This window comes from Plectropomus leopardus, chromosome 14 (assembly GCF_026936395.1).
Source record: "Plectropomus leopardus strain MGB_pleo_1.0 chromosome 14, ASM2693639v1, whole genome shotgun sequence".
In the NCBI taxonomy this organism is placed as follows: Eukaryota; Metazoa; Chordata; class Actinopteri; order Perciformes; family Serranidae; genus Plectropomus; species Plectropomus leopardus.
Genome location: NC_142189.1, coordinates 35,127,980 through 35,145,934, shown reverse-complemented (window position 1 = coordinate 35,145,934; position 17,955 = coordinate 35,127,980). Strand labels below are relative to the sequence as shown.

The window sequence follows — 17,955 nt, the reverse complement described above, 5'->3', positions numbered from 1 at the left end:
ATAGAACCCGCATTGTTCCTCCTGAATCCAAGGTTCGACAATCGGTCGAATCGCCCTGAAGTAAACTTTCCCAATGAGAAAAGCAGTGTATTACCCCAATAATTGGAAAACACCCTACAGTCCCATTTTAGAAAATGGGAACCACCACCCTGGTCTGACACTTCACACGCACCATACCCGACCTCCACGCGACTCTGAAAAGGCGTATCCCAATGATGTCCAAAACCTTCAGCATCTCAGGGAAAATCTCATCCACAACTGGTGCCTTGACTAGCATTGAGCCAGGTCAAAGCAAACTGCAATTATTTGGATGCTTGTTTCTTTTTCAAGAAAAACAACTCCTCGTATACTTTAAAATTATTCATCGTGAATTAAAAAAACAAAAAACAAATACATGTGTGTATTTTGTAGTTTATGTTATAAGGATGACCAGTATTATCCAATTAATGTGGACATATCGAAACACAAGCATGAAGTGCATATACACTCACACACGGGGATGCACATGCACAATAATCACGAACAGGGTCACCTCACTGAGCTTTATACTTTATTGGGGTATTAGACAAAGATACCCACTTTCACGATTCCTGTTTGCCATTTTCATAGAACCACTTGCAGGAGCAATACCGCAGAACGATAATATCAAAGGAATTATAGACGGCAGTTCACAATATCAAATTACTATTTACGCTACAGGAAACATTCAATATCGTCAACAATTTTTCCACAATCTTTCACTACACTAAAAACTAGAAAAATCAACTACACCAAAGATTCCCCCCTTTCACTTTACACTGGCAAGATAGAATATTTAGGCATTAATATTTTTTCAAGGCTATCAGAGCTCTTCGACCTGAATAAAACTATGACAACAACAACAACAACCGACAAACAAAATAGAGGATCATTTCAAATCCCAACAAGCTTCCCTTAATCTCACCTGATGAATGGCTACAAAAAATTAAGAAGAAAAGAAATGAGAGACTTAACTAAAGATTAATTCTTTATTTACAGTGCATTCCACCACACCCACTGACAAATGATTAAAAACACTTAATTCATTAACAAGTTATTTTAAGTAGAAAAAAAAAAAACAACAAAAGGGTCTTATTTTCAACATTGAAAAAGAAGGAACATCACAAGGCATCCTAAAAGTATTTGTGAAATTAACTACAAAACCAATTCAAATGGACCCAAAGACACAATTTCAGCTACTCATGGGTAGCATTACAACACAATCACCATAAAATCCCCCATAACTACAGGCCTTTCCTTTTTCCCAAAATTAATCAGAACACTTAATTACTGTAAGAATAACACAAATTCCTCAACTCTGACAGTCTGGTGGAAAACAAACAAAATCACTAAATTATCATTAGTATCGTGTCGATAGACCCCAAATTGACCTGACCCAGACTTTCAACTGCAGAACGCCCCTGTTAACTCTGCATCATGGTAAAAAAAAAAAAAAAAAGGGAAATGCTCATCTTCATCAACTATTCCAAAACAACCAGTTTGTATAATTTAACGATTTAATCCAGAAGTATGGGTTTTGGAGAGACCAGTTCATCTATTACCAATGATTACAATCTGTCATGGTGTATGCCTGCCTGCCCTCTCCTCCTCCTCTGCTGCCAGTATTTTTCCACTCACCCTCCCTCTGCTCACTCCACCTGCAAACCACGCCCACCTCCTCAGCCTGCTCACCACACAGCTGCAACTGATCACCAATCAACCATGCATATAAGCCACTCCAGCACACTCACTCTCTGCCAGATTGTTCTTCAGCACTATGCGAGACTCTCCAGCGATATTCTGCCAGATCTTCCGACGCCGACTCTGCCTGTCCCCGACATTCCCTCCTCGCCTGACTCCTCGTGTACCTACCTGCCTTCCGTCCCTGACCACGTGCTCTGTTTCGGCGCTTCGGAATCCTGACTGCTCTCCTGGTTACGTCTCCTCCGCCTGGCTTCGACGATCCATTTGCTCTCTCCTCATCGGTGCTGCTGCCTTCTCGGACTGCCTTCACGGTTACGGAACTCCTGCCTGCCCTCGACTATCCCTGTGCTCAATCGACGACACTCAGTCACCACGTGTTGTCGGCTCAACGGGCTACGGGGTCTCCTGCTCTCCAGCTGCAGCAACTGCAAGGTTCGTGTCATCTCTTCGTGGGATTCCCAAGGACTGTGTTTGGGCTCCCAGCCCGAAGAACGAACTTTCCACACCATTGACTCTGAGCATTATTGACTTTGATTGTGTTGGGTTAAATAAAGTTTATTACCAACCGTCCCTGAGCATCCGAGTACTGCATCTGGGTCCAACACTCACCCGTTACAACAATCCATAATTAAATCTAAAATGAACATAACCAAACACACTCTGGGACTTTCAGAGCCAGGCAATGAGATCATGGAATTTTACAAACTCAAACTAACACACTATAGGACACAGCTCTCTCTTTGGTTATACAGGCACTGGATGGCCTATAGCAAAAACCCTAGTGCCCAGTATTGCAGCGGTACTCCTTAAGATCACAAGTCCACATAACACTTGCGATGTGGATTGGATAGGCAAACTCAATGACCCCTCCAGCAGCCCTGCAAGGGTGAAGGGCTTGGATGGAATCTGCATTGCTCCTCCTGAGTCTGAGCTTCGACAGTATCTCAGAGCTTCCTTTCCTGCACCCTGGCACAAACTTTTCCAGGGAGGCTGAGCAGTGTGATACCTCAATAACTGGAGCACACTTGGCTTTCGCCCCCCTTTTTTAAAAATGGGAGCCACCATCCTGGCCCAGCATTCCACAAGCACTGTAACCGACCACTGTAACTCATTCACGCCCGGCCCCTTGCTGCCAAAGAACTTTTTGATTATCTCAGCAACCTTTGGCAGGGATATGGATGAGGGTTTCCCCAAGTATTCAGACTCTAAATTCCTCCACTAAGGATTTTAAGCCTGTGTTCAGGAGTTTATCTGTGTTTTTTTCAACCGCTAAGCAATATCCCTCATCTGGGTTGGCAGTTTTCCTCAACTGCTGATCAAGCCAGACAAGCACTGCTTTCCCACCCCAAGGCATCTAATAGTTTGCTGAACCTCTTTCAGGTCAATCGAAAGGCCTTCTCCATAGCCTCCCCGAACTCCTCCAACATCCCGTTTTTCCTTTTGCTTTGGCAACCGCCACAACTGCTGAACTGATCACTATGGGGAATTTAAGTCACTTTTAAGGTCGAGAAAATAGCACTGTTGGTCAATGTGACTGTTACTCCAATGACAACTGAAATTTGATAAATGCATGTTTGGCGTTTTAACTGGAGATTGTGCTTACTCTTTGTATTGTGTGATAGTTGTATTTGTCTGTCTGTATTTATTGTTGTAACTTTGTTTTAAGCTGCCCTCTTGGCCAGGTCACTCATGGAAAAGAGTTTTTTGTTGGTGTTGTTTCATGTCACTTAAGCCAGTCTGCAATGCCAGGGACCAGCACACCCCGGTCACTGCTCCTGTCTGCTGCCTGGTACACAGTGCACCTTACGCCAATACTGTAACTGTAAATTGCAGCACAAATGAACCAGGTTTGTTGAATTAACAGTCTTTATTCAGCAGGTTAATGCAGGAACACAGCTATCAACACAAGATGCATCAGAGTAGAGCAGGCGGGTATGGCAGGATTCAAATCCGGGTCTGCCATGTTGCAGACAGGCAAGTTACCACAAGACCAACAGGGCAGGCAGGGAATGCGTGGGACTCGTGAGCAGGTAATTGTCCAAAAGATCTCAATAGGCTCAACGAGTGTGGTGGACGGGAAATAGCACAAACTCACTGCAGATCGAAGTTTTCCTGGAAAGTGGTTCAGATGAGGAGTGAGGGAGTGGATCCGGACCTTGAGATGGAGTTGGCGCGGCTGACGGCACCAGAGGAGAGGAGCTGGCGAGGTGACACAGTGGGTCTTTGGGCTGAGCAGGAACAGGCTGAGTCCCAACCAGCCACAGGAAGACGAGGAACAGAAAGCAGGCAGGCAAAACTCGTAGTTGGGGACAGAAGGCTGGTGGATTTGTCGAGGCTGAGACGTGAAGCAAAGGTCAGAGGCGAGTTGGGTCGATACCAGGTAAGTAGTCCAGGAACAAGTGCTGGAGAGTCAGGCATGAGAGCGAAGACAATCTGGCAAAGAGTGAGCGGAGTGAAGCTGCATATATACTGGCTTGGTGTGGCTGAACAGCAGAGCAGGAGAGGGGGAGAGCAGACTGTGACAAATACCTAATCCCTGTGTGTGGTGGGTTCTCAGGGTGGTGGCTTCATGTAGATTTTCTGGGCTGATCCCAAATGACTAATCCAGGCCCTGCCACCAGACACTCTTCAGCCAGCCCCTGAAACAAGTGGAATCTAAATTGTAAAACTGACAGAGTAAGAAGCTGAACTGCAACTGAACTGAGCTAAGACACTGAAAGAATATACACAAGCTAAACTGTACTAAAGGTGGAAGCTGAAATTGATTAAAACCCTCTGGGTTCTCAGGGACTGCAATAATTTTGGCACTCTGATGCTGGAAAATTTGAATAAATGTAAGCAGTATTTTCAGAGTCACATGAATATTTTGTATTCTGCTCAAGTTCATTGGGTCACTTATGGTGATCCTAAATGAGATGGCTGATAAACATTGTCACTGTCTTCTGAATCACATGAACTGCCTTCATTTGAAACACGTCTCTGAAACAAGCCTTGTGAATTTTACCGCCATGTAATCTTTCGAAAAATGTTAATCTCAAAACAGGCGAGTTATTCTTCACCCTGCAGGACATTCTAATACTAATTATTGATGGCATTAATCACCATGCTTCCTGACAAGACTGAACTAGGAGATGAACCCAAATGCACGACACACGAGATCAAAAGTATAAAAAAATATACATTTTATTAAAGGCAAAGAAAATAGTCTTTCACAAGAAGGCAAAATCAAAATCACTCCGAAGAGGCAGCAAAAGTAACAAAAAATCCCTCTGATGAAGAAGCAAAAGTAACAACAAAAAAAATCACTCTGACGAGGTATGAATAAAACAAGAGTCCAACAAAGTATCAAACAAAACTAGGTACTTAACCTGATCAATATGAAGGAGCGAGCAACAAACAAAACATGACTTGAGCATGGAAATGGCACTGGTTTTCTGACTGACAAGACAAGACAAACTGGCACAGGACAAAGGGAGACGCTGACTATATATACACAAGGTAAGGGGAAACAGGTGGAGACAATAAGGGCAAGGACAATCACACTGGCGGGAAAACACACAAAGGGAGGAAGTAAGTGACCTGAAACGAGAGGAGAGTTAGGGTTTCAAAATAAAACAGGAAATCACAAGACAACATAGACACAAGACAAAAAGCAAATCAACACAACTTCCTTGACATGACACTTCCTTAAAAATGAAACCAATCAAAACCAAAAGAGCGAGACCAAATGTCATGTGTATAGCTGGGGTTGGAGGGAGGGTGGGTACTCAGGGCTCCATCTCAGGTATGACTGTATGACTAATTTAAAAGAGCATTTCTATTGTATCTAAATCATGTTATTATACAAAATCCCATATATTTTGGCAATGAACACACAATTTTATGGTTTCTGTCAATACATTTTCATGCTTTTTCAAACTTTACAAAAACTTAAAGTAAAGATATTTATCTAAATACATGATGTATTCATCAAAATTCTGCCACGACCCCAGAAGTTTTTAACTGAAAGGCTGAAAATACTTTGCACTTTAAGAAGCATACATTTTCATAAATAGTGTGTGTGTGTGTGTGTATGTGTGTGTTTGTATGTGTGAAGGAGGTCCCAAAAAGAGCTTAAGAGCGATGTACTAATCAACAACAGGCAGAAAGCGATGGCCACTCAGTCAGAATCTGCTGAGTGTCTGAATCCAGGGCATGAAAGTGCTAAGGCTTTGCCAGTGGACTTAAAGATGGCACATAGACGTACCACTTGAAAAACCCATGAAAAGTAAAAAATGCTTAAGTTGTATTGTTGAGATCTCTTCTCTTTGAGCATCCCAAGATGTTGCTGATGATGTAGAAATGTCCTTTATGTGTATAGATAATTATAGTATTATTTTAGAAGTCTCCGCATTTCTGTTTTTGCTCAGACCTTGATGAGGTGATTTAACACTACAAGAAAGGGACAGGGAAATGTTTCGATTCACCAGTTGTTCTGAATTCATAGTTCATAGTAAGTATCAAAACGGCTATCAATAATAATTATTAATAATTATCGATTATTTCTAATTATTTTTAAATAATATGATGTTATGTACATTAAATCAATTTGTTGGGCACCATTCCTTGAAAAGGGAAAAACGAGCCAATTAAAGCCAATTAATAAAATATCATAAATGTCTCATAAATATACCAAATTATCAATTGGGAAGTCTGATTAATAAGTAAATTAATAACTGAAATTAACCTTAATTAGCATATGAAAGTATATGAAATCCTAATAAAAGACATCTCATCCTCTCCCCTCCAGGTTCTACATTCAGACTTTAGGTTGGACTACTGTCGGCTGTGGCAGGCTCTGATTAAAGGTGACATGTCTGGGGTAGAGCGTTACAGCCTCAGACTGGGTGCTGGAGATCTTTACCCGTTGTTTGCCTGCGTGCTCACCGCTCGCTCCTGGACTGCCATCAACTCTGGCATCAGCTCTGTACCTGTCACACACTCTGAGGTATGAGTTCATTCACATTTACCCAGCATTTAAATTACAAGCTTTGTTTAGATTATAAAGTGCTTCACAGAGGTTCAAAAAGAGAGTCAGGCACTATATTAAACACCAATATCTAAATCAAAACAACATTTTAACAGCAAAACATTAGACACATAAACAAGGTTGAAAGGCCGTCCAAACCAAGCACTTTAACTGTAGCCATAACTGTAATGATAATGATATGAGCATTTCACACTCATTAAGGATAATGTTCTGTGAACAGCAGCACAGACCACGCACTATACACTCCACAAAAATAGATATTGATGAGCTGCTACTACCATATGCTGCAAGGAGACTGAAGAGAAACAAACAGAAAACTAGAAGGATATGAGTTCATGATATTCTCCAAAGACAACAGGAACTGGGACAATCAAACCCTCTATTACGAAAGCCGTCATCTTTTGAAGATGAGTTTCATTCATCCTTTGGTATGAGTCAACTTCAGTTTGCTGACATTGTGGCGATGGTGAAAGAGGACATCAGTAAAAAAAAAACAAAACAACAACTTCAGAGACCCCCATCAGTGCCAGAGACCATTTGGTGTCATGTTTCAAGGAAAAATTACTTTTCTCTCATCTGCAGCCAGATAATAGGTCATATAGTATTTAATAGCCGTGACTGAGTAATTCATTAAACAATTTAATGAATTTCTCTTTAACATTAAAAAATGTTAAAGAGAGATAAGCTGCAGTTAAGAAGCCGATGTTGTAAGCACTCTTGAAACTTTATTTTGTAGAAAAATGTCCTTAAAATGTACTGAAGACATCCAATATCTTTAAAAACACTTAAAATTCAGAGGATTTGGATCATCATATCAAGCACATGTTTTTTAATCAACACTTGGTATTTTTTTGAGTATACATCATTATCTACTGGCCAGATATAGCCAGGGAGACTAATCAGTTACTGAAGACTAAATTCAAAGGAATAGAAACAAAACTGTAAAATAGTCCATAGTGTCATACATCTTTTTCATCATAAAAGCAGTTTAGATATTAGGATCTATGTTGGATGTGACCTCTAAATAACACAGATTTTGACTGACTGTTACAATTTCATTGTTCATGAAATTGCTGTAGGAGTGATCCAAACGAAATACTTCAACACTTTTTTTGTCTTTTTAGTTGTAGTTTGTACTCCACCGCCATCTTTTTAAAGTTATAGCTATAGCTATAATATCATTCTTGGTGTGGACGGCCCCTAAGATGAACAAAAAAAAACCTAGATATATGAATTTTCATCCCATGTATAAAGTCTTGAATGGTTTAAAAAAATACTAACAAGGTATTCTTGTCAAAACTGGATGTGCTGTGAAAAGTAGCAATCAGCACAATCAATGTAGTTACAATATGTGCACAATTTGGAAGAATATAGACTCAAAGAGTGGAGACTAATGTGTGCATTTCCTACAGAAAATGCCAGTTTAAAGCTAGAAACTGTTAGCTGCTGCTTCTTTCAGCTCCAGCAGCTGGCAGCTGCTACCAGCTGCTGCCAGCTGCAGTCTGTTGCTGCTAGAGCAACTTTTTAAAGATTTAAGCACCATCTACAGGTGAAATTGTATCAAATACAGACATGTTCAGCATCCTCATTTGTACAATTTTGCTAAATTTGGTGACCATGCCTCCACCAGACTCAGTATCTTTGGATACATAAATGACACATAAATGACAAGATTTAAACCACTGGGCAACAAAAGATGACTGCTTTTTAAAATGCGTAACATATTATATAACATATAATTGGAACTGCTGACCTTGTAATTCCCAAAAGTCATGTTGAGATGTGCCATGTGCTTAACTTATTGTTCTGCCAAGCATCTTGGTCAGTAGAAGTAAAATCATTAACACATTGCTGCTGGTGTAATCAATAATCCAATCAACTTTGTGAGCCGTGAGATAAATATTGTTATACAGATAAATAGCATGTGCTTTATCTACTATACTATGTAGCGGAGTGATTGTCTGCAGCAATGGCGGTTCTGGTGAGGGACTAACAGAGGCCAGTGCCCATGTAACACTGAACATGGATCCCCCTGTGGCCCTCCCACTCTGAACAAAAATTATGCAATGATAAAAATTGCGATATCACACCGATGCGAAAGGCAGAACACATACGTGTGGCATTTGTTTCCAGATGGATCCCCTAGAGTGCTGCACTGCCACATGGCTCTATTATAAATTTGGATACAGCCGTGAGGACATGGCCTCCTTCATTCGTATAAGAGCTGCTCAGTGGTGCATTAAAACAGAGAAAGTTTCTTTTTCAGGTTTAGAAAAAAAGCTGAATGCTGCCGAGCGCAGACGAGCGCGGCCGAGCAGTTAACTCCTGCTGGCGGAACGACTGACTTCCAGATTAGCGCCTCGGTTAGTTTGAATGGCTAGTTTGAATGGCTAAAAAATGTAATCTTGTGGCTTTTATAGACTTTTTAAATGTTATCAAACTGGATGGTTTACATCTAGACAGGGATAAAAGATAAAAGATAAAGGGGGTTTTGATCCTCACAAAATGTATTTACTGATTTACAGATGTCTCTTTCTCCATGTTAGCATGTTAGGGGAAAAGTCTTTCTGGGCCAGTGTGCATCATGTGACTCAAATGGTGTAATTCCACTTTTGGCCACTATGTAAATTTTGCATCACATGACTTGAAAAAAAGGCTGCTACACTGACCACTTGACAAGAGGTAGAGGCAGGAATAAAGAATCGATTGGTTTGCCACAAATCATCCGCCCGGGCAACGAACGGTGCGAGGACCCTCTTGAAACTGAAGGAATTATTATTATTATTATTTATTTATTTATTTTTTTTTTTCTGTCAAATGAATTGCCTTTTTGAGGGCTTTAACATATTCAAAAAGTCATGAATCTTTGCAGACTTATCAGGTCTGGTGAAAAATGTGATATTTTAATGGTCTTGTGCATGGGTGGGAGGAAATGTATCAGGTGCGCCCCCTACTGATTTTCAAAGCAACCCCGCAGCATGTTTTACCGAGAGCTGTGAAACTTTGGAGGCCTGTGCAACACCCCAATACCCACAAAAAAAGTCTCTTGAGGCCATATCGTAAATCCAACAGGAAGTCAGCCATTTTGATTTGAAGTTGTAATTTTGGTGTATTTTTGGCCATTTTCAGGGGTCGTAAACTTGAGAACTTGTCCTAGAGCTTTCATCAGATTGATGTCAAATGTTATGGCTACCTTCATAAGACCTTTGACAGCAAAAGTTATTCAAATCATGAGTTTTCATCACACCGTGTGATCTGTATGAGGCATCTAATTTGCATGTTCTGCCATGAACCAGTAAGTAAACAGGAAGTGGTATGTAACGCTGCTGTAAATGGTCCAATATGACCCAAACTTCATGTTTGATAGGAGTCCAGCCCTGAACACATCTATATGACAATTTTAAGCGACAATGAGAGCGCCACCTATTGGCACAAGAAAGGCAGAGTTTTACAGGAAGATGTCCAGCTCCGAGCAGGTTGACTCAATGGATCTCAAAATGGTCTCAACAAATCTTTAAGACATTGATGATGCTTGAAAATGAATATTGAGAGTTTTCATTGAAAGGCATTACAGAAGTTGGGTGGACAATTTCAATGTTTCGACATGACATCAGAAACTGTTGTAACTTGGCTCCAGATGGTCAGATCTTTACAATATTTCACAGATTTGATTCGAGTCCAGGCCTAAAGACATCTGAAGTGCAATTTTGAATCTTACTCATAGCACCACCTATTGGTAACAGGAAGTTACTTTTTTTAGTCTTTGATTTTCCCCCTCTTGTAGGTTAACTTAACTGACCTCATATCTAATTAGAATACTGTAAATTCCTTCATGATGCACAGAAATTACACTTTTGAGTTTTCATCAAACGCTGTTGCCAAAGTTACGCATTATTCGCCATAAAAATGGAAGCACTTTTTGAGAGGCAAGGCATGCACCAAAACTCACCAAACTTAGCACACACATCAGAAGTCCTAAAATGTGATATTTGATATGATTTTTTTTGCACTGATGTGCCAACAGCCGTCGCTACCTGTTATTTGTCATACTTATTGGTGTGGATGCTTCAGCAGCCAATCTATTGTTCTTCTTTTCTTTATTAGTGTGGATACTTATCCAAATCTTTATTCTTATTTCACCCTCTGTACGTTTTTTGTCCGCTAACTAGTTCTGCATACTTTGTGCCATTTAAACCATTCAACTATCAGAATGGTTAGCTCGTTCAGGACAGTATTGCTATGACTTTTCTCATTTCATTTCTTTTCTTTTAAAAACTTTTTCCCCATATAAATGAATGGGTAAATTTTTCAAATTCTCTTCAACCCTCTCCACTTTCAAAGTCTACTGCTTCCGCATACTTTCAGCTAGAGACTCCATTTAACCGTTTAATGGGTCACAAGGCCTTCAGCTCTTCTGGTATGATTCAGCTCTTTTGTATCTTTTACAGTTTTGAGTTTGGCTGATTTAAGTTTAATGCTCTTTTCAGATGATTATGCGTTTATAATGGAATTAAATGGAGACAGAATGTTGGAGGTCAGAGCACATGACATCACTAATGAGCTCCCGCACTCTAGATATCTCTGTCTCTGCTCTTTCACAAAAATTTCTCAAACAAAGTCTTCTGCTGCCCACAGTTTAAGTCTTCATACACAATTTGTACATCCGAACATAGGAAAACCTACTTGAAAAGGTAGGTTTGAAAGCTGACAACCCAACACAGCTGGCTCAGTGCACCTCAAAAGGAAGGGTGCATAAGCATCCACACTAATAAAGAAAAGAAGAACAATAGTGTGGCTGCTGAAGCATCCACACTAATAAGTATAAGGAAAATAAGTATAACGAATAACAGATAACGACGGCTGACTTTGCTGCACCACAATTGGCCCTGCAGTGGGACGGTCTGGGGGTACTAGTATACGCGTTTAGTGTGTACTAATGCATGTGCCTGCACTGTGGGGTGTTGCGCCAAATAGTTATAGGTTCCTGCAGGCACCCTAATGAGCTAGGCTCTGCTACATGGTTAGTCCAAGTGGTGATGTTTTGTGTGTAAAAAAGATACAGTCATTTTCAAAATTAAATAATACATATTTATTATTCACTATTTTATATTGCCATATGAAAAGCGGAAATAAAACCAAGCTCATCAAGAGCATTTAATGACTCAATTCTATATACGAATTCATGATTAAATTTCATAATGGGTCTATCCATGTCCTCTGTTACTTCTTGAGTTATTTTTATCCATTCTCTGCATATCCCACACACGTGTGGCCTATCAGGCGGTCTATCGCAAATTTCAGTTGGATTTTTTTTTTTATCAATCAATTTCTTAAATTAGCCTATGATAATGTTCTGCCCCATCATCCAATTGTTTAGAAAAAATTGGCCCAAGGCCAAACTTACCTGCTGAATCCTGCAATAGGGTATAAAGTCCTTCAGACTTGAATTGTAAAAATACCAATGGATACAGTTGTAATATGTAATAGGAAGGTAGAAGTAGTGCAACGTAGCACTGGTAGCATCAGTAGTAGTAGTAGTATTAGAGGAAGCAGCAGGATCATTCATTATAGAGGTAGCTATAGTTAGTCAAACAGGTGAAGGTTGGACTTCATTCCCATAGACTGCCCACCAAAATGTGCATCCTGCCCTACCAATGCCAAACACAGGCATCTTTAGCCCTGAATAATTTTCACTTCGAGCCGATATTGTCACCTAAGAAAATGGCAGTGTTGTAATTTTGCATTGTCAGTGAACACAACAGGGTCAAGATCTGACCAATCAGAGAGGGTTTACAGATTTTTTTTTTAACTTTTCAAATTGATTGAAACAAATCAATTTGTACAAACATAGGTGGCCTTGTACAGTGACAAATCTTCATATCAAGATGTCAGACAAGCAAGAAACAAAGTACACATACAGTTAGCAGGGAGGGATCTAAATTGAAAAGAAATTAAATAAAATAACCCAAAATAGATCAAATTAAATAAGGAACAATATTTTGTGTTGATTGCCTAGTCATGTGATGCATTTTTAAAAAACAAACCAGAAATTACATCATGTTTCTTAGGTTCAGAGAAATGTTCAAACTTTGTAAACATTCAGTAATGTAAGTCTTCCCAAAAGGTTTTGCTAAATTTTACAGTCATAAAACAAATGTTCTGCCGTTTCAATGTGTTCATTACAAAATGAACAGTTGTCATGATCCAGACTAAAACAACGTCTCAGAATTTCTTCAGAAGGATATGTATCATGAATAATTTTAAAGTGGATTTCCTTAGCTTCCCTTTTATCTTTTTTTTCCTTTTTCTTTATTGTTTTATGTAGCATTTTAACAAATAGAATAGAATGTGCTTTGAATGTGCATAGAGAGAGCCAGCTGACCAATCAGAGCAGACTGGGCTTCTCTGGAAGCAGGGCATAAACTCAGACAGACAGTTTCAGACAGACGTGCTGCAGCAGAGAGCAGTATGAAAACCATGATGTGTTTTTTGAATATTAAAGCATGATGACCTATTATAGTTGAGCCCCAAAATACAAATATGATCCCGGAAATGAGCATAATAGGGCCCCTATATTATCTGTCATATATTATCTGTCAAGAACAATTATATTTATAATCTATTATTTAAGTCCCATATTTTAATATTGAGGTGATTTTATAACGCAACAATGTGTGAAGAAACAAGATGTGTCCAAACGTTTTCATAACCCTGTGAATGAATTTCTCTTAACTCCAAGTATGTGCACGTTTGTGTGACAGCAGCATTGTTAGAGCTGTCACACCAGATAAATAGAAAGCTGCAGCCCCAGAGAGAGACAGACAGCTAGTCCTGACACAGATAAACTGTCTCTGCTCCCTGTCTCTGCATCATGCCAACAGGAAGTGATGTGTACAAACAACACTAATGCAGCAAACAAACAGCATCTAGATGGTCAGAAAGTCCAGTGTGAGTCCTGAAGCTGCAGAGAGCATCCAGTGAATTAACTGTCAATCACTGCTGTTACAACATCCATTTGGAAGACAAAAAAGCCTATTGTATGCCTTGAAAGAATAATAATGGACCACCTGTGTTTAAGACCATAGGAAAACATTTATCGGCTCAGCATTTATGGAGATGAGTTGCCGTTGGATGGGAGTCAGTTAGAGCCAGGATTTGTTGAAGCTACCATGTATCAGCTTTCAACAGTAGTGGACAGTATGTCTCACTGGCTTCATTCTCCAGCAAATGTAGTGCTCCTTACCCTTAATGTGGGTCTTACTGTAAAATGCTCCATATGAATGTGATAGTACCTCCTGTATATGTGTGAGCATTACCCTTAAACACAACTAGCAAATGCAGAACAGCTACCATGGTTACTTTCCACCTTTTTTATGTAACTGAAAAACAAACAAGCTAAAAACAAATGTTACCAGAGTAAAGACCTAAACCCACAACATAATACCCCAACCCCCCTCCTCAAATTAAAGGGGGCTGCGTGTTCTGAAAAGCTCTGCTATGTCCTGCTTGGGGAATAATAATTAGCAGCAATTATAGGAGGTTGGTTAGCAGATTCACAGCTGTCAGCAGGGCACATAGAAGGCAACAGTGCTCTCATTTGCATGTGAAAGCTTCAATAAGGACATATTGTATTGTGAGTGGTGCAATAATAGGCCATTGCAAAAGGCAAAGACAATGCAATGTATAAAAGAGTTGGCAGGATGATTGCATATAGAGGACATTAGAAAAAAGAATTTCAGGATATAGTATAAGAACAGCCATCACTGGTGCCATTTTTACTCTGCAGATAAGGCAAATGCATCTGTAGTCAGGGCAGTAAATGAATGTGCTTAACAAATTCACATTCTTCTCTCACAAATGTGTGAGGTAATGTCAGTAAAGTGAATGTTTCTTTTGGTTATGGGGTGAGAGTGAAGGAGAATGTTCTGCTCGATAATTAATGGGGCAGGTCTCTCAGAAAAGAACATTAAATTAAAAGACCTTGCCACAGAAAAGCTATTGGTCACGCGTCGGTCAATGTTGGGGCTCTGTTGCTGTTAGTTCTTTGATATTAGTGTGCTATGTCTGTCTTGCAGTCTCATGTGGGCTCAGATTCCTAGGGGCAGAACCTTATTGATTTTGTGCCAGTTTATTAGGGTTAAGACCTGCTCCTCTGCTCAAAGTGTTGTGTGATGAAATGAGCTGGAAACTTGAAACTTTGCCCAATAACTAGAAAAGATTTGCAAATGCTTCTCAAGAAATATGACTTAGATTGGCCATATAGTGGCACTGTAATTAATGCCCCAAATTGCGAATTTTGAGGGGCCATCCCCCTAACACAGTGGATGTGATTGACTTTTAATTTTGGACACATATCCAGCTCAACGTGATCTACAAAAAAACCTCTGGACCATAAAAGTTCATTATAATGGAGTTTTTGCTAATTTGCATAATGGGAAAAACAGTAAAATGAAAAGACCTCTCTTAATTTTCACTTCATCAGCACCAAATTTATTACACGGCCTTGTGGGACTGAGAGACACATAAATTGCATAGACTAATATTTGTTAAGAAGACAGTGTTACCTTTATCATGGCTTAATGTAAACTGATCATAATGTACATTTCCACAGCACTCACTTCTTCCATGTCTTATGGGATGGGCTGGTGGTGATAAATTCCTAGGTTTATGACTAGCAAGGGTTCATATCATTGGACCTCTCAAGACAACTGTTTAAGTGAGGGTTAAAAAATAGTGTGCATGATCATGACAGACTTGATATGGAGTGCCCATGTTTTTTGTGTTTCGACAAGCCACATTTGTTGGAGCCTTGAGACAAAAGTTTGTTTCAATATAATTATGACTTGGATGTTGACAGGTATGGTATTTGCTACAGTAGTTGGAAATGGGTAATTATAGTAACTGTGCTACTTAGGTTTTGTTTCTTATCAAAATTTCTTATTTCAGTAAGTACTAAATTCTACTTGCTTCTACTTTGCTCGTCTCTTATCAGTGTTAAGCTATTGCTGGTGAAACACAGCACTCTCTGCAGATGTTTTATATTAAAAATCCATCAAAAACAGAGGGATTATATACTTGATCTGCTGGAAATTTGCTTTAAAACTGAAGTGTGTAAGAGGTAATGAGATTCGGTGGCATCTAGTCATTAACTGCAGACTGCAACCAGCTAAAACTTCTCCCAGCTTGAATTCCTTCAGTGTTCATTGTTCAGGAGGTTTTCACCATGTGCTGCATTATCCACAAAGGTCTCCTCCTCTCCAAAACTTACAGATCCAGGGTTTTAAACCAGAAAAAAACACAGTATTAAGCAGTTTCATGTTGGAAATCTCTGTAGCTCTGATGCTGTGTGGCATGTAGATGAGGGCCACTCGTCCACCTTGCTAATGTGTGCATTACTTTTTTCTTGGGTAATTTAAGATCCAGGGGTTTTTTGGCCGAAGCCAAATTCTCTGGCATCCTGTCCAAAACAAAGAAAAAAGGTGATTAAAACTAGTAAAACACTGAATAACGCAGTTTCACATAAAAAATCAACAAAACTCCAGTGCTGTTCATTGCCGATATATTTTTAACTAAGGTGGCCAAGGCAAGACCACAAATTGAGCTAACTGGAGCCAGTGTTTGGTTTGTCTATTTTAGGCTACTGTAGAATCATGGCGGTGTAACAAGGTGATCTCCATAATCGAGGACCCACTACATAGATATGAACAGCTTATTCTAAGGTAATGTGACACAGCATCTCTTATTTTCAGGTGATTATGCTCTTAAGAAAACATACTTATTATATTATATCCCCCTAAATCCTACTAACTGGACCTTTGAATGCAAAACACTCATAAGAAACGGGAATTATTTTATCCTTAATGTTTCAACAACAAATAAACATGGAGGAAGTATCGTGCTTGATAGTATGAGTTTTCTTTGATGACTTCTGAAGGATGGAGACACCTGTTAAAGCTTCAATCAGCACACATTTAATATGAGTTTAAGTATGAGTATACAATTATAATTACAATTGCAACAACATGAGTACAATAAACAAGTACAACATAAATGAAGATGAGTACAAAGACAAACTAAAATGAAGACTACAAATGAGGACAAGTACAATAAAGACGAGCGCTCGGGTCAGCCCAGACAGAATCAAGACTAAACGCTGACTAACTGACATAGAACACAGAAAGCTGACTGACACTGATCACATAGAAAGGCAGTAGTATTTATACAATGCTGTGACATAGATGGTAGATATCAATTACTAACATGTCAGGTACTAGACTTCCTTTAAGGAATGAGGCATGCATTTGTGTTGCTTAATTCACTGGCACTGGTCCAGTTCAGGTATCCATGGTCAAACATAACTTGTAGGCACCAAGACTTTGCCATATATGGGTAGGTATTTCCTTAAGGTAGAGTAGTCTTGAACTAACTATGGAGGATGCATAATCATAAAAATACATACTAACGGTGCTTGGATTAACAGTAACAGAAGCAGATCAGAAAGCATATGACAGAATATGCTGGTGTTGTCAAAACACCACCTGGTTACATTTTGACTAATTGCTTTGTTTTTAATGTTTAGTAGAGAAAGATTTATTAAAGATAAACATAACTATCCCTGAATGTGGAACAAATGGCAGCAAAAAGCCAAAGCTCTAAAAGCACTCAAGTTTTCCTTAGTGCATGTGATTGCATTATTACTAATGGAATGCATCATCAGTTGTTAAAAGCAGGACTTAAAAATGATTCATGCAGAAGAGAGTGGACAGGGAGGGGAAAAGAAGAGAGAGAGGACAATGAAGAACCAAAAGAGGAAATGTCACAAGAGATAACAGAGACAAAGAAAAGCAGACAAATGGCTGTGGCAAAAGACATGTCTCAAAATGTCTTAACTCTGTCTGCCTAATGCTGTGTGTGTGTGTGTGTGTGTGTGTCCTAAATTGATGGGAAAGCTTTCATCTCAGCAAAAGTGGGAGACAGAGGAGAGATGTTTAAGTCTTACGTCCACACATTTCAAATTGGAATATTACTATTAAGGTAATGAATGCATTAAAGCGCACACACACACACACACACACACACACACACACACACACACACACAATGGCTACCTCATTGAATTGCTACAGCTCACATGCTTGCAGTGTTCACACAGGCAGTGTTGTTGCTGTGGTGTTGCTGCAGAGCTTCCTGCTGCTGTTACTAGT

The 17,955-nt window shown here is 39.5% G+C and overlaps 1 protein-coding gene across 6 annotated transcripts in view; it reads left to right on the top strand.

Annotated features, from left to right (window-relative positions):
• Window positions 1-17,955, top strand: part of adck1 (aarF domain containing kinase 1) — a 165,245-nt gene that overhangs the window by 125,036 nt on the left and 22,254 nt on the right. For all 6 annotated transcript variants that reach the window (XM_042501497.2, XM_088087144.1, XM_088087143.1 and 3 more), the window contains one exon: window positions 6,512-6,709. In XM_042501497.2, coding sequence (XP_042357431.1) covers window positions 6,512-6,709 — 198 coding nt within the window. The remainder of the gene's footprint in view (window positions 1-6,511; window positions 6,710-17,955) is intronic.